Raw genomic sequence first — 27,943 nt, forward strand, 5'->3', positions numbered from 1 at the left:
CGTCGGCTCAATTACCCGTCTTCTGTAACACTCCTTGAATATGGCGGGCACCCGGAGGTCTTCCTGGGCCCTGGTGGAGGGGATGGTCTAACCACTTGGCCGTGATCAACCTCTCCACCCCAAATCTTGTGACACTGGAACGTCTTTGACTTTACCTGCCTGTGATGTCTCTCTGATGCTCTACCCAGGAGTGAGGTTGGCACTGCTACACTACAGAACTACTTCCCAACTAAGATTTGGCCACGTTTTACGGAAAGGTGTGAAGAAGATTAGGAAAGTTCATGTGCAGATTCACATTCACGTACAAGAAATGCATAATACACGTCACATATAAATACGTGCTATGAAGACTGACACATTTCTTTCCACCCGTCCACATGGGTCCTGTTGCACCCGCGGCCGTTAGCGTCGTGCAATAAAATTGGCGGCTGTGCCGCCTCTGTATTTCTTGGTGCGAGCGAGCAGCGAAACCTGCTGCTTATAGAGCGGAAACTACTGTACCGTTTCAAACTCAACATCGATTGTTTATAGCGCTATTGCTCATCAAATGCAGGGTATGAACTACGGCACCGTAATCCGCTTTATCAATGACCTGCAGCACAGTTTGGCTCTTCCAGCGCAGTTATAGGGCCCCGCATTAATGCCCGTCGTGTATTTGCAAGAATCGAAGTCCTCGGCAAATTTTATTGCATGTGCTGTTTCTCTGTTATCGTACGTATGTAACAGGTATTTTTGTGGTGTAAGAAACGTCCTAGATAATTGGCATCTCTAGGCAGTATATTGGAAATGCAATCGGCAGTAGCCAAACGTATGTCGCTGCATAGGTACTTGACTCGCCGCTGAATCGTATTACTCCTGGAGAGTGTAGTGAATCCGTCCCGAAGAATGTTGTCCGTTCGAGTCGGAAATCTGTCTTTATCGTCTGCGACTTATTTTTCGGATATTCCAATATTACGATCTCAGCAAACACAACCGAGCACATTGTATCCAGAGGCTTGCGAACGCAGCGGGAAGATTTACAATGTGCAGCGAAGCAATAACGCTGCCTCGCCTGCCGCAGTCAGTCGCAATATGGAGGTCGCCGGTCGGCTGTGTTCGGCTTTTGTCAGACGTCGGGCGGGCGCGCGGCTCGCGGAGGCGACGGGCCGACACCGCAGCAGCCCCGCCCGCATTTCCTCGGCCCTGCTGCATAGCGAAAGAGGCAAACGCAGTCGATCGGAAGCGCTTCGGAAGTCCTTAAAAGATTCATTTTTGTGAGGTGCTGCTTCACTATTCAACGAGTGGTATATATTTACATACCTCATGTTTCAGTAAAATTGCTGACGTGCATGTTACGAAACTCGGTACCGTAAGAGAACGATTCTCGGGCATTGGATATTGCACTTAAATCTATTAGAAGCTTCAAAGATGGGGCTGGGCTCTGCGTGTTGACGTTACTACTAGGAGTATTTTTATTAGACTCCATACGTTCCCCTTGAAGATTTATGTGTCATTTATGAGGATGATGAAGTGGAATTAACAGAAGCATAGTAATAATTTTCACAACGCGTCCAACGGGTATCACTCAATTTTGCACTTTAAGCAAAACAGCAGTAGCTATTACGTGAAGACTTCAGCGCGTAATAACGTTAACAATAGACCTGTTTTGTCACAAACTGGTTTTGGCGAGTTCTTGGCTGTGTAATAAGTTCATTCTCACAATAAAGTGAAAACAGCAACCAGACACACTTTCAATGTTATTGATTAAGAAGAAATAGGACATCTATCAGTTTTTACCTAACAAATATCTGATCGGAAGGCTGTTCACACTGAAAATTACGCATAACCTTAGCTGTACATTTCATGTTGGCTGACTTTCATTGTGGCCAAACCTCCTGAGTGTAGTGACACATTTGAAAAATTTTTATTAGTTGATAGCACTATTGTACAATGTGTATGATTTTAATAATAAATACCCATGTGACATGAACGTGTCAATTCGAGATTGGTAACGCTCTGTCTCTTGGTATTAAATAAAATTATGAACTGGTGATGGTTTCTGGTTTTACTTTGTTGGAAGAATTAACTTGACTCAAAAGTAGTTTTAACTTACATTTACCGTAATATAAACAATTCAACATTCACATCAATTTCCACCAAGTAGTAAAACTGTACAGTAAACAGTTAAAGGAGATGAAAAATATTACTAAAGATAAGATACTTAATTTAATATTTGAGGATTATTTGATAGCTAATATTTTATATTTAAAGATTTTTGTATGAAATGGTCCAGTGATTGGGGAAAGATTAGTCAAATTAATAATGAAAACAATGTTCTCATTATGCAGTTTACTTCAGATTACAGTACCTTTCTGTATCTGCTTCCCATTCATTATGTGGGCGTGCTGACACTATTGTTAGAGTGACAAATGAGAATACATGAAGGCCACAATCGAAAATAAGCAATATCTTTGTCAAAATGTCAGCCAAATATAGATGAGTGTGGTGTAGCAGGAACGGTGTGCAGCGTGTGAAGAGACCACTAGTGACATATGAATGAGTAGTGTAACATTAGTTTTGGCTATATAAACTCAATGGGTTGCAACAGGGTACATAATACTGACATTGTACACAGCATATACACCATTTCCAAAGAGGGCCGTATGAGCTACATGTTTATCTGTATGATTCAGTTAAATTTAATTAATGCTTTCACTATGCATTAATCTCACTCTCGTACTGTGAAAAAATGATTTGTGTATGAGTAGGTTACTTTTGCTTTACAAACAAAACTATGAGGATAACATTAAACTAACAAAAATGATCCCTGCTGTTTTACAAAATAAGATACAGTTTTGTCAACTTCCTGTAATATAATTTTGATAATAAGAGTACAATATGGAGGAAAGATGGTACATAAAATTGAATGTTCAAAACAATTGAAAACAAATTTTTCTACAATCACTACTGTTCGACCCCTTTGGGTTATCAGAGTGTCAGAAAGTTATTTCACTTGGTGCATCACTAAATGTTCTGTAGAATAATGACCTTCATCATATATGATTATTAAGATATATACAGTTTATTTAATAGATATTAATTCAATAATGATTATATAAATTACATGTGATGTAAGGCTAAAGTCAGTTTTGTTGAAGTAGGTATATGTAGTAGCGAAGCCCGTGATCAGTAATTGAAAACACATATGGCATCTGTAAATTATCGATTGAAAACAAAATAATTATTCAACTCAGGTGACGTATTGAAAGAAGACACATATTAAGGCTTAATATTTTGCTGGTTTACTCTTAATCAATTTACAATAGAAATTTAAAGCTTTCGACCACCGCTCTTCACGATGGCCATATAGTATTACATACCGTCATCTAAGGTAACAAAGATAAAGTATGGAAAATATATAAGGAAAATGGGCAATTAATTATTTTATAAGGGAAGTGGATGAAAATCTTGTAATCATGGAAATCTATAAATTTATACTTTAGAAAATATAGTACAGACAAATGCAGGAAAGGAAAAAAACGTGTATCTCCACAATAGAGTTCAACTAGATGAAACCGAAAAAGGTAATAAAACTTTTTGGAAAACAGTTTACACTGGGAAATGACTTAACAAGAAATATTTAAATGATTCAATGTGATTGGGTTACAGTATTTTAGACCAAATATTAACAATGAGAAGAACTGTGACACTAATTATAGTTGAGAGTGAAGAGTAGTTCGAAACAGTATCACACTGATAAACACAAACTATGTGATGTAAGGCTAAAATCAGTTTTGTTGAAACAGGTATGTGTAGTAGCGAAGCCGGTGATCAGTAATTGAAAACATATGGAATCTTAAAATTATCGATTGAAAACAAAATACTTATTCAACTCAGGTGACGTATTGAAAGAAGACAACTCGGCTATGCCGCGCATGTCAACACCTGACGTATGTGTTGTAGGATGCTAGACATTTTGCATGCGCGAAATTCGGCATAAATACCGCGACTGCAGCTGGGCTCTTCAGTAGTTGTGTACTCACCAGATGATGGCCGGACGTCTCTGGGCCGAAATATCGTGGCAGAATGTCGACGGGATCCGGCTGCATACCCGGAAATTATTAGAAGAACACAAACTATGCTAGAAAATGTGATATCGGAACGTAATGAATTTATGGGATTAATTCGTATTTTTCCTAGTCTGTACCTGGGGAATGAAGCGTGTTGTTTCAGTCAAAGAGGAAACATAAAATGAACTATGTAACCTTTGAGAAACCAAATCAGAGGATGACATAGAAATAGTAAAATTTTATGAGTGATGAAACAACTAGTGAAATATGCGTGATATGAAATCAGCTGTAAACATTGCTAAGACATAAGCTCAACACCAGAAACCATTGGTTTAATATATAAATGGATCACGGAACAAAGTATAAAAAGTAAATTACTTTGACTCTAAGAGATGACAATTTTCAGGCAAACTTTGAGAAGAGATATGTACGAGTAGTGCAGGAGGCTTGCACCGGATGGAGTAATATGGAGAGCTGCATCAAACCAGTCTCTGGACTGAGGACCACAACAACATTTAGTGCAGTACCGGGCGACCATCAGGCTGCTATCGGCGTAGCAAAAGTCGCAATGCAGGCTGCTGGCAGCCTGTCCGGGCAACGGCATGGAGTCGGCGATTGGTGGAGGAGGGAGGGGGGGGGGGGGGCGTTGGCAGCGGCTGGAACTGGATGTCCGGCAGAGGCGAAGGACCCAAATGTCTTCCTTCGACTTTCTCTCCCTGCGTGTGGCCACAAACCCGATTGGCCAATTCGTATGCATTTTCTGGCCAATCATATTATTGTCAATCATCCTTGTGAGATATTTGGTATTTCACACAATCCTTTCGGTAGGAAAGAAAGACCACACGCAGCTTTATTCTTGCTGGAATTCATTCACTAGCCATACTTCATCCCTTCTTATCTCCATTTTGACATTGCTTCTGAACCCACAGTCGTTCCCACATTTGTCTCAGCAGGAGATCATACGCAAAAATTATTGGTAGCGTCCCCTCAACTGGAAAACTGGATGTCATTCCTTAAAACTGACATTCCAAGTCGTCTGGGGACATCCAGTTGTCGCCTCCGTCTCTTTCGGTTGCTAACATCTTCTTTTCAGTCGATGTTGTCTGGGTCGGTGATCACTCTGATACTTCTAATTGCAGAGAACCATATGCAGACGCTGGAAAAGGCGTTTATTGACAACGTTCCATCGCTTGGCAAACTGACTGTCTTCTTTTCTCAAGCCGAAAACGTGTTTGAATCCATTTCATACTTCTCGTCAGTGGAGGACTACATGCAGGATGCCAATAATTTTACTCTCCTGACATACGTTTGCAGATGGGTGGAAAGCCCCTGGGCTCATGTCTGCGCGCCAGGCTCGTATCTTTCACAAGGAGCAGACGGGCCCCGTTTCCACGTTCTCATGTTACCATATGTGGTTATAATAGTTGACTGTTATTTTGGCACCTTGACAGTTTTCGTTGGCTTGACATTGTAATAACAGCTTCTTAAGGTAGTGTTAAAGCAACAAGTTAGATTTGTCTTTCTAATGAAAGGAAATAGAGTCAAACTACAATCGTGCTGCATCTCAACTACCCATGATGAGTCATCTTTCATACTCTAGGAGGAGAATTGACATAATACAGTCTTTTTAACCACTGCTTAAAATTACAACTTTATCTCTGTACTTCCAGAAACTATCTTTTTCACGATGAAGAGAAATATGTGCCAAGTATTTCATAAGCATTTAAACTTTTACGTATGAATCTCTTACGAGATTTAAACGTCTTCGAAATATTGACTCGTTTCCACTCGCCTTAACCTATTGGTGGTCACAGAAGAAAGCAAAAGGTTCACAAGACGTAGCAGACTATGTCTCCCTATGCTCTTTGGTACTGTATAAAAGGATAAGAGACATACGTTTGGAATGGGAATAATTTTGCATGACAGATTGCAGCCAATGGTCTCATGAAACATTAAAATCGAATAGAAACGTTATTTGAGTGTATGAACCAATAGAGGGACAAAAAGTCGTATGACCAGCTGCCGGGAACTCTGAAAGATGGAGGGAAAATGATTATCTGATAATATCTAATCATTTAAATGCAAGAATTGGTAATAGAACAGTACCTCGTAAAACTGGACAACATGGAGAGCAAATTCAGAATTCAATAGGACGCTAGCTTATTGATTTATCCATGTACAGTAACTTAAGAATTACTACCACTTATTATCCACATAAAGATATCGAAAGCTACACTTGCTCAGAACGGGGTTACAGGTCTATAATATATTATAATGTATTAAATGAGGATGTTTGACAATGTTTACAGGATGCAAGAATAAATGGAGGACCTGAAGCTGACACGAGTCATTTTTTACTGGTATGCGGGATTAAGTTCCTTAGCAGGCTTCTGAGGGAGTCACAAACAAGACAGGAAAATGACACACCAATTTTTAAATACCATCTATTAGAACAATCTGGAATTAGGCATTTGTGTCACATTAGAATGGAGAATTAAGTCAGAGGAAGAGCAAGGGATAAAGAGCAGGACTGAAATATAATTGCGTAATCTTATATGGCCAGAGTCAGTTAACAGAAAAGTTTTATGAGTGTCGTAGCGCTTCGTTATGACGCCGTACGACACTCAGAAAACTTTCATGTTAAGGACTGGAATGAATTATAATGTTCTTGCCCTTAAGACTTTGCGTTGCCAAAGTGTAATGGACGTGAGAACGGGGCCCGTCTGCTCCTTGTGAAAGATACGAGCCTGGCGCCCAGGCAGGAGCCCTGGGGCGTTCCACCCACCAGCAAACTTATGTCAAGAGAGTGAAATTGTTAGCATCCTCCAAGTACTCCTCCGATGACGAGAAGTATGAAAGGGAGTGGATTCAAACACGTTGTCGGCCTGAGAAAAGAAGTCAGTCAGTTTGCCAAGTGAAGGAACGCTGTCAATAAACGCCTTTTCTAGCGTCTGCATACGGTCCTCTGCTATTAGAAGTGTCAGAGTGATCACCGACGCAGGCAACATCGAGTGAAAAGATGTTTTATACAGAGGTAAAAATGAATTGTTTGTAGATAGGTCAGTAAACAGACAAAGAAATAACAAGGTAGGAAGTATTATTGTATTCTCTAAAAGCACAATTTTTCCACCTTTTGTTTTCATTTCTTCCATAAACGGCACGCATGTTGTTGTACATTGAATAGTATCCATGCAACCGCACATTACGTATGGTGACCAGTAAGCTTTAAATCAGGTTGCAGAGTACTGTTCCAAATGTTTCGGCCTCTCAGCCATCGAGTGCGGTACCTAAGTTAGATTGGATTGTCACTCAGTCATGCACTACCATGTGTTGTTGTGGTCTTCAGTCCTGAGACTGGTATGATGCAGCTCTCCCTGCTACTCTATCCTGTGCAAGCTTCTTCATCTCACAGTACCTACTGCAACCTACATCCTTCTGAATCTGCTTAGTGTATTCATCTCTTGGTCTCCGTCTAGGATTTTTACCCTCCACGCTGCCCTCCTAGACTAAATTGGTGATCCCTTGATGCCTCAGAACATGTCCTACCAACCAATCCCTTCTTCTAGTCAAGTTGTGCCACTAACTTCTCTTCTCCCCAATTCTATTCAATACTTCCTCATTAGTTATGTGATCTACCCATCTAATCTTCAGCATTCTTCTGTAGCACCACATTTCGAAAGCTTTTATTCTCTTCTTGTCCAACCTATTTATCGTCCATGTTTCACTTCCATACATGGCTGCACTCCATACAAATACTTTCAGAAATGACTTCCTCACACTTAAATCAATACTCGATGTTAACAAATTTCTCGTCTTCAGAAACACTTTCCTTGCCATTGCCAGTCTACATTTTATATCCTCTCTACTTAGACCATCATCAGCTGTTTTGCTCCCCAAATAGCAAACCTCCGTTACTACTTTAAGTGTGTCATTTCCTAATCTAATACCCTCAGCACCCCCCGACTTAATTCGACTTTATTCCATTATCCTCGCTTTGCTGTTGTTGATGTTCATCTTATATCCTCCTTTCAAGACACTGTCCATTCCATTCAACAGCTCTTTCAAGTCCTTTGCTGTCTCTGACAGAATTACAATGTCATCGGCGAACCTAAAAGTTTTTATTTCTTCTCCATGGACTTTAATACCTACTCCGAAATTTTCTTTTGTTTCCTTTACTGCTTGCTCAATATACAGGTTGAGTAACATCGGGGATAGGCTACAACCCTGTCTCACTCCCTTCCCAACCACTGCCTCCGTTTCATGCCCCTCGACTCTTATAACTGCCATCTGGTTTCTGCACAAATTGTAAATACCCTTTCGCTCCCCGTATTTTACCCCTGCCACCTTTAGAATTTGAAAGAGAGTATTCCAGTCAACATTCTCTAAGTCTACAAATACTAGAAACGCAGGTTTGCCTTTCCTTAATCTTTCTTCTAAGATAAGTCGTAAGGTCAGTGTGGCCTCACGTGTTCCAGTATTTCTACGGAATCAAAACTGATCTTCCCCGAGGTCGGCTTCTACTAGTTTTTCCATTCGTCTGTAAAGAATTCGTGTTAGTATTTTTCAGCTGTGGCTTATTAAACTGATGATTCGATAATTTTCATATCTGTCAACACCTGCTTTCTTTGGGATTGGAATTATTATATTCTTCTTGACGTCTGAGGGTATTTCGCCTGTTTCATACATCGTGCTCACCAGATGGTAGCGTTTTGTCAGGAGTGGCTCTCCCAAGGCCGTCAGTAGTTCCAATGGAATGTTGCCTACACCGAGGACCTTGTTTCGACTCAGGTCTTTCAGTGCTCCGTCAAATCCTTCAAGCAGTATCGTATCTCCCATTTCATCTTTCCCTTCTTTGCTTAGAACTGGGTTTCCATCTGAGCTCTTGATGTTCATACAAGTGGTTCTCTTTTCTCCAAAGGTCTTTTTAATTTCCCTGTAGGCAGTGTCTATCTTACCCCTAGTGAGATAAGCCTCTACATCCTTACATTTGTCTTCTAGCCATCACTGCTTAGCCATTTTGCATTTCCTGTCGATCTCATTTTTGAGACGTTTGTATTTCTTTTTGCCTGCTTCATTTACTGCATTTTTATATTTTCCCCTTTCATCAATTACATTCAATATTTCTTCTGTTACCCAAGGATTTCTACTAGCCCTCGTCTTTTATCCTACTTGTTCCTCTGTGGCCTTCACTACTTCATCCCTCAAAGCTACCCATTCTTCTTCTACTGTATTTCTTTCCCCCATTCTTGTCAATTGTTCCCTTATGTTCTCCCTGAAACTCTGTACAAACTCTGGTTTAGTCAGTTTATCCAGGTCCCATCTCCTTAAATTTCCACCTTTTTGCAGTTTCTTCAGTTTTAATCTAGAGGTCATAACCAATAGATTGTGGTCAGAGTCTACATCTGCCCCTGGAAATGTCTTACAATTTAAAACCTGGTTCCTAAATCTCTGTCTTACCATTATATAATATATCTGATACCTTTTAGTATCTCCAGGGTTCTTCCATGTATACAACCTTCTTTCATGATTCTTAAACCAAGTGTTAGCTATGATTTAGTTGTGCTCTTTGCAAAATTCTACCAGGCGGCTTCTTCTTTAATTTCTTAGCCCCAATCCATATTCACCTACTACGTTTCCTTCTCTCCCTTTTCCTACACTCGAATTCCAGTCACCCATGACTATCAAATTTTCGTCTCCCCTCACTATCTGATTAATTTCTTTTATTTTATCATACACTTCTTCAATTTCTTCTTCATCTGCAGAGCTAGTTGGCATATCAACTTGTACTACTGTAGTAGGTGTGGGCTTCGTATCTATCTTGTCCACAACTATAGGTTGGAGCTATTAGTCGAGTACTGCTCCCCGTTAAGTCCTCTCAATATATTGGTTAAACAAATGCTCCTCATGAAACAGAAATTGCCTCCGACCAGTACATTCAACAGACGTGTAGGTGACTCCATTCCTGAAGTACTAGATTCACTTGTCTCTCCTGTGTAAAGAATGCGAGGAATATCCACAAAACATTTGGAATCGCCTTAGCTATGCGAAGATATTTATGGCTTTATAGCGTTTAACGGGTTTATTGATTTCTAAATTTATCCAGAGCTACATTTGCGCTCTGTAATGGACACTCATCAGTTGTGCATTTTATGTCAACATACTCAGTCATGTAACAAAAACATGGTGCTTGATACAGCGGACTGTTGGGTTATGCCAGTAATTTTGATGTTAAAGAACCGTCCTCCACTGTTATTTGGTAACATTTGTTGAACAGGTGATGATTTAAGATGTAAGCTAGTCGAAAATAATAAAGTTTTTAATATAATATCTTTGACTACTGTAACGCTCGCCAGAGCTATCTCAGTGCACAAAGAAACTACCCTAATTCCGGACAAATCTTCATTATTGGGAAAACTCAGGACCATCGTCTAAGTTTTGGTGAGATATCTTTCGCCAAATTCAGCAGTAACCCTACCACCTGCTCCCCTTGTCGCCAATTCTACGAAAGTCCCACCCTAAGGCCAACAGTCTGGCACGCTCATTCCACCTACCCTCGTACACGACACATTACGCACGTACCAGTTTTTGCACTAACGTTATTGCACAGCTTGTTAAGGCCCCACACGCCACTACGATGCCGTTGCTCTGCTGAGGAGGAATTGGCATTTGCAATAACATTGGCTGTGGAATAGAAATAACTTAGGAGCTTGTAGGCGTATTGACGATATAACAATGATGCCATTTATCAACAACACTAGGATTGAAAGCTCCTAAAGTGTTAAGTAAAATTCTCCAGAAACTATTATTATAAAAGCGCAAAGTAATACTAGTAAAATCTTGCGGGTTCAATAATAATAATAATACCCAAAACAGTATTACGAAAATAATCGGCGAAATAAATAGCATTGTCAATAGTGGAACTAAGTAAGTGTGCACGTATTTTACATACATCACAATTCATAAGGAGTTCTAACTCAATGATACTCGAAACCCTCAGTCAGACCGTTATCAATAAGTTAACACTAACACCCTAACCTAAGAAGCATAACGCAACATTACTATCGATGATGATGACGTCCCATACTCCTTGATAGAGCGTAGGGGACGATGCGGGAGACCCGCACCGCTGCACTAGGCAAGGTCCTAGCGGAGGTGGTTTGCCACTGCCTTCCTCCGACCGTAATGGTGATGAATGATGATGATGAAGACGACACAACACCCAGTCATCTCGAGGCAGGTAAAAATCCCTGACCTCACCGTGAATTGAATCCAGGACCTCGTGCTCGAGAAGCGAGGACGCTACCGCGAGTCCACGGGCAGCGGACACATTACTATTACAGCTTAAAATATAATAAAGACAACATATTCAACCAGACATACCGCAATGCTGCCTTAAGTCAAAGTATTAAAATAGTTGGAAACTTACCTTGTATGCACCCATGTCATCCGACAATCTGAATAGCTTCAGTTCGTAAGAGTATGAAAAGCCATTGACATAGCTGGACCTCAGGCCTGAAAGGTTTCGTGATACCAAAATCAGAACTTGAGAATATAAGTACAGATTTTTATCAGTGTAATCATGAAATTGTCGTGACGCCTTTCCCCAAACAGTAACAATGAAACAGAACAAGGTAGGCAATGACGCTACCCTAACGATATTGCGTTTGCCGTCACCTGTAGTAGATGGGTTGAAATCTGTTTCAAAGTTACGAAACACAGCAGCCACAGAACTAAACCAATCTACCGTGGTAAGCTGCGAAATTCCTAGCAAGTATCAAGGATTGTTATCTGCACACTGAAATGATTGAAACTTTTCGTGAGCAGTACTGTGTGCACAGCATACAGCGCTAATAATACCCACGTTCGTTAGCATCAGGCAAAGTTTTCCCTGTTACCAGCAAAACCCTGTCCGGCACACTCCGGTGCCGCTCTCTCTGCGTCGACAGACGCCAGCTGCCTCTTAACTTCACAGGTTTCCCGTTTCCAGACTAGGCTGCATTACTACGATCCAGCACACTCCAGACACCAAGATAGTTGAATGACCCTAGTTTTGAGAGTATTTATTTTCCCAATTTTTCATTTATTGAGACTAAGCAACCAGCCGAAGTAAATTCGCTGCCTGAATCAGTGCAGCTGAGAAAATCGACAGAGAGCAGGAAGCCTGTTCCAACGGAGGCAGCGTTAACAACCGGGTCATACGGAGCGATGGTCAATCAAGGGAGTGGAGAAGGGAACGTGGCCTAGAGAACGGATGTTACTTGATACTAAAGATGTAGGGGAACCGCTAATGTTCTTCCGCGAACCGCCTATTTTACTTTATTAAATATTCATGATTAAAGTCACCTTTGGCACAACTGGTTCTAGGAGGAGCCTATAGAAGAGATTTGCACTAAACTAGTAAATTCAACAGACAAATTACTTATGTTAACTTACCGAAGATGTGTAAAGAGCTAAGAAGTGTTACGCTGTAAGCAAGAGATTTCCGCTGCGTGTGAAGTTCTCCAGTCGCCGATAGGACTGTACCTTTGCATATATGAGAGTCGGCTGTAGAATGTATTCAGATACTGATCATTTTCATTAGTAGGCTTTACCGTGCTCTCGATAGTTTATAGCTTTGTGAAAGAGAATTGTTTCATGACATTGAACTGTTACTATTTTACGTTGTTGGCAGTTAAACTAATTGCAGTGACATCCCTGGATTTATTTCACAGAAAGTAGCAAACCGTACCACGGACTAGAATTACAAATCGCCTGCTTGTATCTTTTGGAGAAGTCAGTGTGCTACGAGATCTATTTTTGGGGACATCATTTATGGCAGCTTCACAGTATACAGATAGGAGGAAACTACGAGTCGATTCAATAATATAATCCAAGAAATGCTCATAATTCGATGTCGCCGTGTAAGATCCCACAAAATATTAGTTGACTGTTGTTTACCGCCGCCGGCGCAAATGTGGTTGTGGTGCAGCACGGCTGACAGATGGCAGGCGCAAACAGCTCTTGCGGAGATGTGTACGGGAGAATAGACTTGCAGCGGTTGAGCAGTTCACCGTCCAGATAGATTAATGAGCTATCAACAGTGTGTCTTCAAGGACCATTCATCGAAAGCTGATGCGCAGGGAACTGAGGTCATCAGTCCCCTAGAACGTAGAACTACATACACCTACGTAACCTAAGGACATCACATACATCCATGCGCGAGGCAGGATTCGAACGTGCGACCGTAGACAGTGCTTTCGAGAGTAACACATTACCAGAAAGGCATTTTCAGGCATTTTAATGGTCTTAACTGCATATTTCGTCAAGAATCCGGCGGATTTCGCCTTATTAATGTCTCTGGTTTTGTTATACGTTTCGAAAAAACAAGAAGAACAGTATATAATGTGTAAAGGGTGCTTTCCTTCCCTTAATACGCACTTGAGGACTCTGAAGTTGAGTCACTATTCTCTTCCCGAAAATACCAAGAACATATTTTGTCGTATTTAATCTGTTTCCAGTTTTTCTTTCTCACAGCGTTCGTCCAAAGAGCTTTTCTGGTTGGACTTGCAGAAAATCTAATTAAAGACAGAAATAAAGCCACTATAACAAAAGAAAACAGGGCAACCAAAATTGATGTATAAGAAGGAAATATCGCTTGAACTAACCGACTTACAGATGAAATTAAATTCCTTTATACTTTAGACTTCAATAAGAATGATAAGTACACTCGAACATGACCCAAGCTGGTATTATTGATCAAACCATTTCCAACAGAATTTACTGTGTAGGCAGCTAACACTGGTCCATAGTTGTGACGTCATGGCAATACGTTTCTCCCCTAAAAGACGCGCCAACTCTGTCGCTTTTCGCCCGCCTGTCCACTCCCAGTGGCACCTTGCCTGGCTGCTCCAACTCTCCGTACGCCCTCTGTCACGGCGAGAATACAAACCACTATCCAGCTGCCAAGCTTGGTAGGACATTTGACACTGACACTTAGTTACCACACAACTCATACTCCAATAATATAAGACTATTTTACATTTGGTAGTGTCCCATAGATTAGTTTGTTGGGAGAGACGATACAATACAGCTCTCTGGAAGAGAAACTTTATAGCAACAGCACTTCCACCCAGCACACAATATGTTGTCAAGTCACATTAATATGACCACATGTCAAAAGCCTACTGACCACCTCATTCAGGGCGAACCGCTGAGAGACGTGCAGGAATAGAGTCGGTGCGGTTCTGCAAGATACCGACAAGGATATGGATCCATTGTGACTCCATTGCCGTGGCGAGCTGCGCTAGATTTCTAGATTGAGGATCCGTGGCGCGCACCGCGAATGGAAGTGGTCACAGAGATTCTTGATTGGGTCTAAATGCTGAGATTTTCGCTTTCATGGGAATACTGTCAAGTCATCTCGGCGCTCTTCAAATCACGCACGTACACTGCGAGCTGTGTGACTTGCTGGTAGACGCCACCGTGCTGAGGAAAAACAAGCTGCATGAAAGGAGCTGGAGTACCCCAAGGATAGATGCGTCCTTCTGTTGATCTACACACATCAAAAAAAGTTATGTATCGCCTCGGCTCGGAGAGTTCCGGAAACTATACAGAAAATTGGAATAGAGATCAATATAAACATCATTTCCGCCCTTTATATTGCTCATGAAAACCTCACATTGCATATGGTATCACTATACAGAGAGACCTTCAGAATTGCTATACACACTAGTACCTCTAATACCCAGTAGCACGTCCTCTTGCAATTATGCATGCCTATTGTACATGGTGGCACCAGTCAAGAATTATTTTAGGGAATTGGTTCAAAAAATTTGTTTCAAAGGGCCAGTCAGATCTTTACAAGTGTTCTCCCCGAGTAACTTACGCCGTGCCTATTTGACACAAGTCGCTTTTCTTTCAAAAGCGAGGCAGTTCTGTCCAGTTAAAGCTGCTGACAAGAGACGCCTTGAGCACTCTGCTGAAACTGCTAGAGACTTCAAGCCACTGGTTTTAGCCTTTAGCGTGCCCAGGATACCAATCACGTATGTGGTCACTGGAGTGTTCTGTCTGAGTCGAACACAGTTGCTTCTCTCCCTTGCAATCCAGACCTCGAGCAGAACAGACGTTTTTTTCGGAAGGCAGAGCCTCTGGCTCTGATTTTCACGACCGGCCACCGACGGAAGTTCACATCAACCACTTCCCCTTCCGTTGTCCACTTCAATTAATTGTTCGACCTCCTAGACAGGCCTAAACCTGGTAACTTCGACCCTAGGTGCGCAGCTTGTATACCGTACCCGGAAACTTATTCTCGTTATTGTACCTAATTTCCTGTTTTGTTAATTAACGGCATCCGCATCCCCACTTCCCCAAACCCTGTACACATTTACACTGTACTCTTCGTAGCATGCTAACCACAAGTTCATCAAGGCACTGTTGATCCTGATTGTCCCACTCCTCAACGGAGATTCGGCGTAGACCCCTCAAAGTGGTTGGTGGTTCACGTCGTCCATAAACATCACTTTTCAGTCTATCCCAGGCATGTTCGATAGGGTTCATATCGGGAGAACATGCTAGCCACTCTAATCGCGCGATGTCGATATCCTGAAGGAAACATTCACAAGTTGTGCACGATGGGGGAACGAATTGTCTTCCATGAAGACGAATGTCTCGACAAAATGCTGCCGATATGGTTGTACTATCAGTCGGAGGATGGCATTCTCGTATCGTACAGCCGTTAAGGGGCTTCCATGACCACCAGCGGCGTACGTCGGCCCAACATGACGCCAACCCAAAACAGCAGGGAACTTCCACCTTGCTGCACTCGATGGACAGTGCGTCTAAGGCGTTTAGCCTGACCGGTTTGCCTCCAAACACATTTCAGACGATTGATTGGTTGAAGGCACATGCGGTACTCAACGGTGAAGAGAACATGATGCCAATCCATTCGGCATGTTGTTTGGCCCATCTGTACCGCACTGCATGGTGTGGTGGTTGCAAAGATGGACCTCGCCATGGACGTCGGGAGTGACGTTGCGCATCATGCAGCCTATTGTGCACAGTTTGAGTGGTAACACGAAAAGCATTATTAAACATGGTGACGTTGCTGTCAGGGTTCCTCCGTACGTAGCTGTCATCAACTGCAGCAGTAGCCCTTGGGCGGCCTGAGCGAAGCATGTCATCGACAGTTCCTGTCTCTCTGTTTCTCCTCCATGCCCGAATAACATCGCTTCGGTTCACTCCTAGACGCCTGGACACTTCGCTTATTGATCGCCCTTCCTGGCGTAAAGTAACAATGCAGACGCGATCGAACTGCGGTATTGACCAGGTAGGCATGTTTGAACTACAGACAACCCGCGCCGTTTACCCCCTTCCTGGCGCGACTGGTACGGTCGTAGGTTCGAATTTTGCCTCGGGCATGGATGTGTGTGATGTCCTTAGGTTTGTTAGGTTTAAGTAGTTCTAAGTTCTAGGGGACTGATGACTACAGATGTTAAGTCCCATAGTGCTCAGAGCCATTTGAACCATTTTTTTGAACTGTGTCTGTGATACAATATCCACAATCAACATCTATCTTCATGAATTCTGGGAACCGGTGTGTTGAAAAACTTTTTTTGATGTGTGTATTATGCCTCCCGGAATGACGAAACAACCCAGGGAGTACCACCAAAACGTTTACCAGATCATAAAGCTCCCTTCTTGTTACAGGGTGTTTCCTGTCAGACGTTTCACGCCCTACACGCCAACGAGTTCTGTCATATGTGGCATAAATCGTGATTCAGCTAAAAACTCCCCGTATCGCCGGGTAACAGCCCTTCAACTTTCGCTGAATGGTCGTTGGGGAGACACTGTTGGCAGCTCATTAATTCATGTGGACGGTGAATTACTCACAGCTTCACGTCTGTTCGCCTGTACACATCTCCGCAGTAGCCATTCACCCCTGTCGTGTATGACCCTTGGTGCACCACAACCATATTTGCGTTGGCGGCGTTTTTGGATAGCACCACTTGGAACGCACGGTATAGTGTAATCGCATCGGAAAGCGAACAGTTTACGAACTTAATCGGTTCCCGAACTTTTTTCAACTATTGGCCCGAAAGCCAATGATCATGCCCTTTGGACATGAGAGCTCTATTTCCCCTTTCCAATAACGACTGCACTATTTCTTCCACGTCCCTCTGACCCGCTTTAAATACATTCCACTGACAGTGCTGTCACCTGTCGTCCGTGTGTGTTTAGTGTAAGCTGTCGTGAAAAATATGCGATGGTCACATTATTGCAGTTGGATTGTGTATAACGCCCTGCGAAGATTGGGAGGCTACTCGAACGACGGACGTCAAAGTGTTTCTCTCTCCTAGGACGGCCGCCGCCCGTGGTGTCGTGGTGGCTGGATGGTGTGGAAGTGAACCGGACACCGCCGCAGCCGCCTGTGACGGCGGGCAGCGGGCAGCCGACGGCCGGCTACCCGGAGAGCGTGAGCCACGTGATCCGGCTGCCGCCGCTGGGCCGCCGCTATCTGCACAGCGAGCTCACCTGCAGGGCTTCCAACCACCCGGATGTCCTTCTCTCCACCAGCGTCGTCATCGACATGCTACGTGAGTACCCACAGCGCCCGTTCATATGTCTGTAAAACTTACTGGGACATTCTCTCTTCCGTTGGTGACAAGTCTCTATAATCACTTAATGTGTGGGAGAACCGAATTATTGTAATCCATTTCAACTAATAAAACCACAGCATCTGGCAGAAATTGATTTATTAACCACTCAGTCAGAACTAGTTTCGTGACCGTAGAGACATATGTTCAGGTGAAAAAAAGGTGAACCTAAAGAAGGTGCAAAGTTTACAATTAGAACTAAATATAGCTTGATTGCTTCAAACTGCTGCTGCGTCCATTATCAGGTGGGGACTGTCGACCTTAAATTGCGATTAGTTCTCCATGAGGATAAATAATAGACGTCCTCTACATTCCTGCTTAAAACTTGTGTGTAAAATACTCACCCGTCATTCACAAAATGGCAGCGTACATGAGGCAAGACGAAGCCCTAAAAATAAAATGATGACGAGAGTTTAAAACGATGAATTGGACATATGTTTCCCTGTCTTCTTACGCTATCATTTAGTTAATTTCTCTAATCAGTTGGGCTCCCAGCAGTTACTTACGCGTGTTCGGAGCCTCCAGTCTCCTACATTAGTCCTCCGGTTCCACGCATACCCGCCCGGGCGATTTCACATTGTCATGACCCGCACACTCAGTGTGTTTTGCTCATGTGGCTTAGCCGCTTTGCCTTTGGTGTGTTCACTCCACTTGCTGGTAAGATGGATATATTGGGGGCACTCTTGTCTTGGTTTCGGTTGTTTCCTCAAGTTATTTTCAGTGTTTTGTCTTGCATCGTGTCCTCTTTCATTTTATGGATAATGGATGTGTTTTTCAAGTAGGAAAACAGGCGACGTCTTTTATTTATCCTCTGGAGATCCTATCACAATTTCAGATTCGAAGTCCTCACTTGGCAATTGACACTGCAGCGCTCTGATACATACAAGCTAAGTTTGATTCTGTCTTGTTTAGTTGCACCCGTTTTCCACCTGAAGAAGTGACTTTATGGTCACGAAAGTAATTGTGACTGAGTCATTAATGTATCAATTTCTTTAAGCTGCTGAGGTTTTACAGCTGAACTGAAATATCATACATCTTCCTGTAGACAAAAAAGTCAGTAAAAACTGTCAAATTAAACACCTTCAATTATCTAAATTTCCAGTTTTATTTTATTTTTAGTGTTACGCCACGTCATCTTCAGGCCCCCTGTCTGAACTGTAGAAGGAATTCAACATCTTGTACAGTGAAAATAGAGGCCAGCATGCAGTCAATTGTATCCGTAGACATCTTTTCAACAAAGCGATCCCTTTGATTATCAACCTGCAGCCTATTGATTGTACAAGAGGCGGGAAACTTCCTACACGGCGGTTTGAGTCGTTTATGTTACACATTTTTCAATAGCTTTGTATTTGCCTGTTATCTACACTACTGTCCATTAAAATAACAACACCAAGAAGATATGCAGATGATAAACGGATATTCATTCGACAAATATATTACACTAGAACTGACATGTGATTACATTGTCACGCAGTGTCTGTGCATAGATTCTGAGAAATCAGTACCCAGAACAACCACCTCTGCCGTAATAACGGCCTTGATACGCCTGGTCATTGAGACAAACAGAGCTTGGATGGCGAGTACAGGTACAGCTGCCCATGTAGCTTCAACACGATTCCACAGTTCATCAATAGTAGTGACTGGCGTATTGTGACGAGTCAGTTGCTCGGCTACCATTGTCTAGACGTTTTCAGTTGGTGAGAGATCTGGAGAATGTGCTGACCAGGGCAGCAGTCGAGCATTTTCTGTATCCAGAAAGTCCCGTACAGGACCTGCAACATGCGGTCGTGCGTTATTCTGCTGAAATGTAGGCTTACGTAGGGATTGAATGAAGGGTAGAACCACGGGTCTAACACATCTGCAATGTAACGTCCACTGTTCAAAGTGCCATCAATGCGAACAAGAGGTGACCGAGACGTGTAACCAATGGCACCCCAAACCATCACGCCGGGTGATACGACAGTATGGCAATGACGAATACACGCTTCCAATTTACGTTCACCGCCATGTCGCCAAACATTGATGTGACCATCAAGATTCTGGGTAACTGCAGCCATGGTCTCCGAGCTGATAGTCCATGCTTCTGCAAACGTTGTCGAACTGTTCCTGCAGATGTTGACCCCTACTGTTGACTCAGGGATCGAGACGTGGTTGCACGATCAGTTACAGCCATGCGGATAAGATGCTTGTCATCTCAATTGCTAGTGATACGAGGCCGATGGTATCCAGCACGCCGTTCCGTATTACCCTCCTGAACCCAACCATTCCTTATTCTGCTAACAGTCATTGGGTCTCGACCAACGCGAGCAGCAAAGTCGCGATACGATAAACCGCAATCGCGGTAGGCTACAATCCGACCTTTATCAAAGTCAGAAACGTGATGGTACGCATTTCTCCTCCTTACACGAGGCATCACAACAACGTTTCACCAGGCAACGCTGGTCAGTTGCTCTCTGTGTATGAGAAATCGGTTGGAAATTTTTCTCATGTCAGCACGTTGTAGGTGTCGCCAATGGTGTCAACCTTGTGGCAAGGCTCTGAAAAGCTAAACATTTGCATATGACATCTTCTTCTTCCTGTCGCTTACATTTTGCGTCTGTAACTCGTCCTCCCCGTGGTGTAGCAATTTTAATGGCCAGTAGTGTATAATCTGCCTTTATTATCTGCAAACCTCCCAGTAAACGGTTTTTAAGAGTGAATTGGTTAAGTATTCTTTCCTTATTAGCCTTTTTTGTATTTGCAGCACTCTGTGAAAAGTATTGTGTGAAAAACGGGTTGATCAGTAAAGTCCTTGTGAAAGTATGTTGTCCTAGCGACTCTTCTCATCGATTACATAATAGTATTTTTGGGTTAATACTGTTCTAGGGCTAGCGTCATTGTTTCATAATAAAAACGCCTTTGATTTCGGGTTTAAATACCGCTTACATTTTGATTAATAATCGGCTTGGCCGGCGGAAGACTTCCGGAAAATGTAGTCATCCCTCATTCTGCCAACGGCCTTGTCATAGAGGGTTGAGGAGCGGACAGAGGCTCAGGGCACTACCTTGTCCTAAGGGTGGGATCTGCCCCTAAAAGTAGAAGAATTAGCAATGATCAACGGCATGAGGATGCAGAAGACAATGGAAACCACTGCAGTAACGACAGGTAACTTGTATCAACAGTACATGTGGCCTGTAACTGAAGAAGTTTCATTATGATCTCTCCATTGGCAAATGATTTCGGAATAGGCCTCCATTCGGATCTCCGGGAGGGTACTTCCAATGAGGAGGTTACGATGATAAAAAGATTAAATAATCAACGGAAGATTAACGTTCTAAAAGTCGGGGCGTGGAATGTTAGAAACATGAACGTTGTAGGAAAACTAGAAAATCTGAAAAGGGAAAGACTCAATCTAAATTAGTAGGGGTCAGTTAAGTGAGGCGGTAAGAAGACAAGAATTTCTGGTCGGATGAGTATAGGGTAATATCAACGGCAACAGAAAACGGTATAACGGGAGTCGGATTCTTTATGAATCGGAAGGTAGGGCAGAGAGGGTGTTACTGTGAAGAGTTAAGTGGTAGTGTTGTTCTTACCAGAATCTACAGCAAACTAACACAGACAACGATAGTTCAGGTATACATGCCAACGTCGCAAGCTGAAGATTAAGACATGTAGAAAGTGTATCAGGATATAGAAAGGGCAATACAGTATGTAGAGGGAGATGAAAATTTAATAGTCATGGGAGACTGGAATGCAGTTATAGTGGAAGGAGTAGAAGAAAAGTTTACAGGAGAATATGGGCTTGGGGCAGAGAATGAGAGAGGAGAAAGACTAATAGAGATATGTAACAAGTTTCAGCTAGTAATAGCGGATACTCCGTTCAAGAATCACAAGGGGGGAGGTACACTTGGAAGAGGCCGGGTGATACTGGGAGATTTCAGTTAGATTACGTCATGGTTAGATAGAGATTCCGAAATCAGATACTGGATTGTACGGCGTACCTGTGAGCAGACTCAGACTCAGATCACAATATAGTAGTGATGAAGAGTAGGCTGAAGTTTAAGACATTAGTCAGGAAGTATCAATACGCAATGAAGTGGGATACGGAAATACTAACGAGCGACCAGATACGCTTGAAGTCCTTTAAGGCTATGGCTACAGCAATAAGGAAGAACTCAGTAGGAGAATACATTTGAAGAGGAATGGACATGTCTAAAAAGGGCCATCACAGATGTTTGGAAGGAAAACATACGTACAAAGTAGGTAACAGCGAAGAAGCCATGCGTAACAGAAGAAATACTTCAATTTATCGATGAAAGGTTGAAGTACAAAAATGTTCCAGGAAACTCAGAAACAGAGAAATACAAGATTCTGAGGAATGAAATTAATAGGAAGTGAGGGAAGCTAAGGCGTAATGGCTGCAGGAAAAATGTGAAGGCATCGAAGAAGAAATGATTGTCGGAAGGACAAACTCAGCATACAGGAAAGTCAAAACAACCTTTGTTGCCATTAAAAGCACGGGTGATAACGTTAAGAGTGCAACTGTATTTTAACTGTTCAATGCAGATGAGATAGCTGGTAGGGGGACGGGATATATTGAATGCCTCTGTGCGGGGGAAGATTTGTCTGATGTGATACAAGAAGAAACAGGAGTCGAATTAGAATAGATGGTGGATCCAGTATTAGAATCAGAATTTAAAAGAGCTTTGGAGGACTTAAGATCAAATAAGGCAGAAGGGATAGATAACACTCCATCAGAATTTCTAAAACCATTTGTGGAAGTGGCAACAAAACGACTATTCACGTTAGTGTGTAGAGTGAATGAGTCTGACGAAATACCATCTGACGTTCGGAAAAGCATCATCCACACAATCCCGAAGACCACAAGAGCTGACAAGTGCGAGAATTACTGCACGATCAGTGTTACATCTCATGCTCCAAGTTGATTACAAGAATAATATACAGAAGAATGGAAAAGAAAATTGATGATGCGCTAGATGACGAACAGTTTGCCCCTAGGAAAGGTAAATGCACGAGAGAGACCACTCTGACATTGCAGTTCCCAATGGATGCAAGTCTAAAGAGAAATCAAGACAGGTTCATAGGATTTGTCGACCTGGAAAAAGCGTTCGACAATGTAAAATGGCGCAAGAAGTTCGACATTCTGAGAGAAGTAGGGGTATGCTATAGGGAGAGACGGGTCATATACAATATGAACAGCAGCCAAGACGAAATAATAAGAGTGGACGACCAAGGACGAAGTGCTTTATTAAAAGCGTGTAAGACAAGGATGTAGCCTTCTGTTCCTGCTGTTCAATCTGTACATCGAGGAAGTAACAATGGAAATAAAAAAAGAGGTTCGCGAGTGGAATTAAAATTCAAGGTGAAAGGATATCAATGACACGATTCGCTGTTGACATTGCTATCCTAAGTGAAAGTAGATAAAAATTACATGATCCGCTGAGCGGAATGAACAGGTTAACGAGTACAGAGTATGGACTGAGAGTAAATCGAAGAAAGACGAAAGTAAAGAGAAGTAGTAGAAATGAGAATAGCGAGAAATTAACATCAACATTGACGTTTACGGAGTAGATGAAGTTAAGGAATTCTGCTACCTAGGCACTATAAAAACCAATGACGGACGGAGGAAGGACATCAAAAGCAGACTAGCAATGTTAAAAGGGCTTTACTGACCAAGAGAAATCTACTAATATGAAATATCGGCTTTAATTTGAGGAAGAAGTTTCTGAGAATGTACGTCTGGAGTACAGCATTATATGGCAGTGAAACATGGACTGTGGGGAAACCGGAACAGAAGATAATCGAAGCATTTGATTTGTGGTGCTACAGACGAATGTTGAAAATTAAGTGGACTGATAATGTAAGGAATGAGGAGGTTCTGCACAGCATCGGAGAGGAAAGGAGAGTGTGGAAAACACTGATAAGGGGATGGGCCAGATTGATAGGACATCTTTTAAGACATGAGGGAATGACTTCCGTGAAACTAGAGGGAGCTGTAGAGGGCAAAAACTGTAGGAAAAGACAGAGATTGGAATACATCAAGCAAATAATTGAGGACGTAGGTTGCAAGTGCTACTCTGAGATGAAGAGGTTAGCACAGGAGAGGAATTCGTGGCGGGCCACATCAAACCAGTCAAAAGGCTGAAGGCAAAAAGTTTGCCTCAGTTTTGGTCGATAAAGATCGAATTAGGTTCCATTGTGGAAGAGACTATTGTAACGTAATGACGAACTGATGACACACTGGTAACACACTGCTTAACGCTCTCTCACCTCCCAGGCCACAGCTAGTATAAAATCAGCTGGTAAACGATCAGAAAAGATTGCATAGCAGCGTACATCGACACACCACACTTGAACTTTCAGTGTCTACAATAAACTTCATGAGGATAAGTCAAAAACAAATGCACACCCGTCCTTCATACCGTTTCTTTTGTAAGATTCCAACTTTTTTTTTGTTCTACAGCTTTGCTATTCACGGAGGTCATAGAAACTTTCGTCTTGTTTATATTCAAATTTACCTCCCCCTTTTTCCGTAAGACGCACCGCTGTAGCACTCCATCAAGATGGCTTCTAGACTTGATGTTCGTCTGAAGCAAAATGCAGATAAATGTTCCTAGACTGACGCTCTTTGACCAGTACAGAACCTATCTATTCCTGATTTCTGAAGCGAAGATCCCTTAATCGTTTTTTCTGGAGTTAAGCGTATTTAAATTTTAACAGGGGAGCCCTCTATTTCTTCACGTTCTTCAGTTGTATGTAGGCTCTTTACTTATTTAAAGTCTATGTTACATTTGCTAAATAGATCCGATTAATTTAAATTATTAATACAAATCATGTTTTAAAATAACGAATAAATCTTTACCTTTAGAAGTGCATTATATTTTCCCACCAATGTAACATCTTGAGACCCTGCCTTTGGCACATGTGTGTCTTTGTTTTTGAAAGCATGGTCGCGTCGGTATATATATAACGATGTGTGACGAAGGTATTATAATATCTTACTTGTAACTCCGGACTATCGGCTGTCATGTTGTTCTTTGGATTATAAAGAAGAAAATTCTATTTTAGTGATAATACGATGAAAATGTGTAAGTCGAAAGCAGACGAAGAGATTTTTCTTGGAAACATAAATAGTAAAAAAGAAGTTTGCGTTTTATTCAAGCGACCAACAGAAAAGCAAATCATGTATACACCCGACTCAACAGAAGATATCTTCCTCGAGGCAACTCAGCCGATTTTAGGTATCTTCAATCAATGATTGAATGTACAGTGTGATTATGATTAAACTTCCAAAACTCTGTAAAATTAACACCTCTGGCCTGACTGACGTCAAATTGCAACCAACTGAATATTATCGGAGAAGGGGGGAAACGTACGCAGGAGAAAAAATAGTGTGATAACTGATCAATAGATGGCGCTGTATGTGTCAGAATACGTAAATGAAAACACCTGTCATGCGCACGACCCATTGAAGTTTTTATAAAAACGCCGGGTACACGGTTTTTCCTTCTTTCACGTCTGCGATGTTCGCCATGACTGTCTCAATGCGTGATCGCGTTCTGCTTGTAAGGCTGTATTACAAGATTGATGACTGTACACACTTCGCTCTGCAGAAGTTCCGGAAACTGAAGGTTTCAAAAAAGGCGATGGTCTGATGACTACCGTGGGTCTGGAGAAAATGATTCGGAAATGCGAAAATATGGGTTCTTTTGTCGTGCAACCTTGTAAAAGAAGGAAACGAATTGATTCGACGTCGGTGGAAACAGTGGCCACAGCAATGCAGGTGCAGGCGAGTGGTGGTGTGCAAACGTGTACTGTTTGGAGAATTGCCCGAACATTGGACATACCCTTGAGCACGGTGCGTAAAATCCTAAGAAACATTCTTCTTTGCTATTAATTCAAAATTACCCACGTGCACGAGTTGCTTCCTGTTGACCTGCCAGCAAGAGAGACTTCTGCTTTAGAATTTATTGCTCACATGAAAGTGGACAATGGTTGGCCGTGGAAGATTTTGTGGACAGATGAAGCCCACTTACATCTGACAGGATATGTTAATACACAGAATTGTTGAATATGGGCAAGGGAAAATCCACAAGCAAATCAACCAGTACACTTCACCCTGAAAAGGTAACTGTGTGGCGTGAGTTTACGGTGTCATTTATCATAGGGTCATATTTTTTCGAAGAGACAAGTGCTTCCGGTCCTGTTATCTGTACCGTCATTGGTAAGCGCTATAGGTGTCTTTTACTCTACCACGTCACTCCAGCTCTCCAACAGCGTTGATGTGTGGATGTTACGAGGGGGAGTTGGTAAATAAGTTTCCCCTATCGACTGTGGGCAGAGTAGTGTGATATGGGTGAAAGACGACAAGGCAGGTGAACGCGCACATGCAAGAAATCGATACACAATTGGGTAGAGGTCGACCGCAACCAAGCAGATGGCGCTGCCGCAGTTCCTGCGCAAAGCGAAGGCCAGAGTTCAATCTTTTCCCGGAGCGATTGAGAGAAGTTGGCTTTTAGAGTCGTGGTCAATGGCGGAAGTGAGAGCTCTTATCCACTATGCTTGGGCACGTGGATCATCAGGCACAGAAATTCATTATCGCCTTGTTAACGTGTATGGATGAGGTGTGATGTCGAAGGAAATGGTGCGGAGACGGAGCCAGCAGTTCAGTGATGGACGTCAGCAAGTGCGGGACATACCGAGACCTGGACGGACGTGCACTGATACTACTGATGCGAACGTCAGGAAGGTGGATGATATGATTAACTCGAACCGGCTTATCACCGGCGATGGAGTAGCGGCAGAACTTGGAATCGGACATGAGCGAGCTCACACGATCATCCACGACATTCTTCGATACAGGAAGGTGTCAGCACGTTGGTTGCCCCGCCAACTGACCCCGACACAAATGGAACAACTCGTCTCTTTCAGCCTTGAGCAGTTCGTACGTTACCATGAATCTGGCAATGACCTTCTGGTTCGGATTCTGACGGTGGATGCATCGATGGGGTGGGAACATCGCTCATCACCTGTCCGAAAGAAGTTCAAAAGCACTCCATCTGCAGGTAACGTGCTGCTTACAGTTTCCTGGGACGCCAAAGAAGTTTTGCTGATGAACTTTATGGAGGATGCGACCATCAATGTTGCGCGGTACTGTGCCACTCTGTCGAAATTGAAAGGGGTGATTCGGAGAAAGCGGCCTGGCCTTCTCAGATCTGGTGTTCAGATGTTGGATGATAATGCGAGATCACACACGGTGACGGCAACGCAAAACCATTTTTGGCAACTCTTGGTTGGGAGCGCCTACATCATCCGCCTCACAGTCCGGATCTCGTACGTAGCTACTTTCATTTCCTTCCCGCTTTGAAGAAGACTCTCGGCGGAAGGTGCTTTGGCAGCAATGCTAACGTCAAACAAGTCGTTCAACGCTTCTTCCGTATGCAACTCCCTGATTCTTTCCTGGACGGCTAGAAGCTTATAAAGCGTAATGACAAATGTCTCAATGTACCTGGAAATTATGTAGAGAAATAAAGATATGTCTTGTCTTTAACGTCTCATTCTCTTTTTTTACCTTACACACACCACTCTGACCACAGTCGACAGCGGAAACTTATTTTCCAACTCCCCCCCCACGTATCATTTTTATGCAAGATGGCGCATCTCTGCACGTTGGATATCCAGCTAAGAGCCATTTAGGAAATGCTAGAGTTATCATCTGCCATTTCCGTACAGCCTGGCCACCTGAGATTAATCGGTTTGACTTCTGGCTGTGGGGCTATCTGAAAGATGTCGTTTTCAGTGTTCCGACTGCAAACTTAGCTGCACTGAAGGCATGCATTCCGTATCGGATTCTCAATGTGATTCCACAGACAATTCGATCAGTTGTGGAACATGCCGTTTGTCGATTTCAGCTTGTTTTGGAAACAGTGGACAACATATTGAACCAGTTTTGCGCCAGTCACACGGATATTAATAATCCGATTTGATTTTGTTTGATGCTTTTCATGCGAGTTTTAGCATCAGGCCAATTAAAACAGATTTTTCCCCTCCAAAGTGATATGACCTTGCCATGGTGAACGGGCTTAGGTAGCTAATAGTATTCCATGTTTACACCCATGCACATTAGTATAGTTTTTTTAACATCAAACGTACACCTTAGACATTGTTGTATAATTCATTTGTCATTTTTAGTCGACCACTATTAAACTATAATACTTAAGCGCCATCTATTGCTACATTTTGTAACTATTTATTTTTCTTCTG

The 27,943-nt window shown here is 42.5% G+C and overlaps 1 protein-coding gene across 1 annotated transcript in view; it reads left to right on the forward strand.

Moving 5' to 3' along the window:
* The window catches only part of LOC126275201 (neural cell adhesion molecule 2-like), a 1,450,213-nt gene that overhangs the window by 896,781 nt on the left and 525,489 nt on the right, over positions 1-27,943 (forward strand). The window contains exon 5 of the mRNA XM_049977177.1: positions 17,384-17,620. Within this exon, the coding sequence (XP_049833134.1) occupies positions 17,384-17,620 (237 nt within the window). The remainder of the gene's footprint in view (positions 1-17,383; positions 17,621-27,943) is intronic.

The sequence above is a fragment of the Schistocerca gregaria genome, chromosome 1 (genome assembly GCF_023897955.1).
Source record: "Schistocerca gregaria isolate iqSchGreg1 chromosome 1, iqSchGreg1.2, whole genome shotgun sequence".
NCBI lineage: Eukaryota > Metazoa > Arthropoda > Insecta > Orthoptera > Acrididae > Schistocerca > Schistocerca gregaria.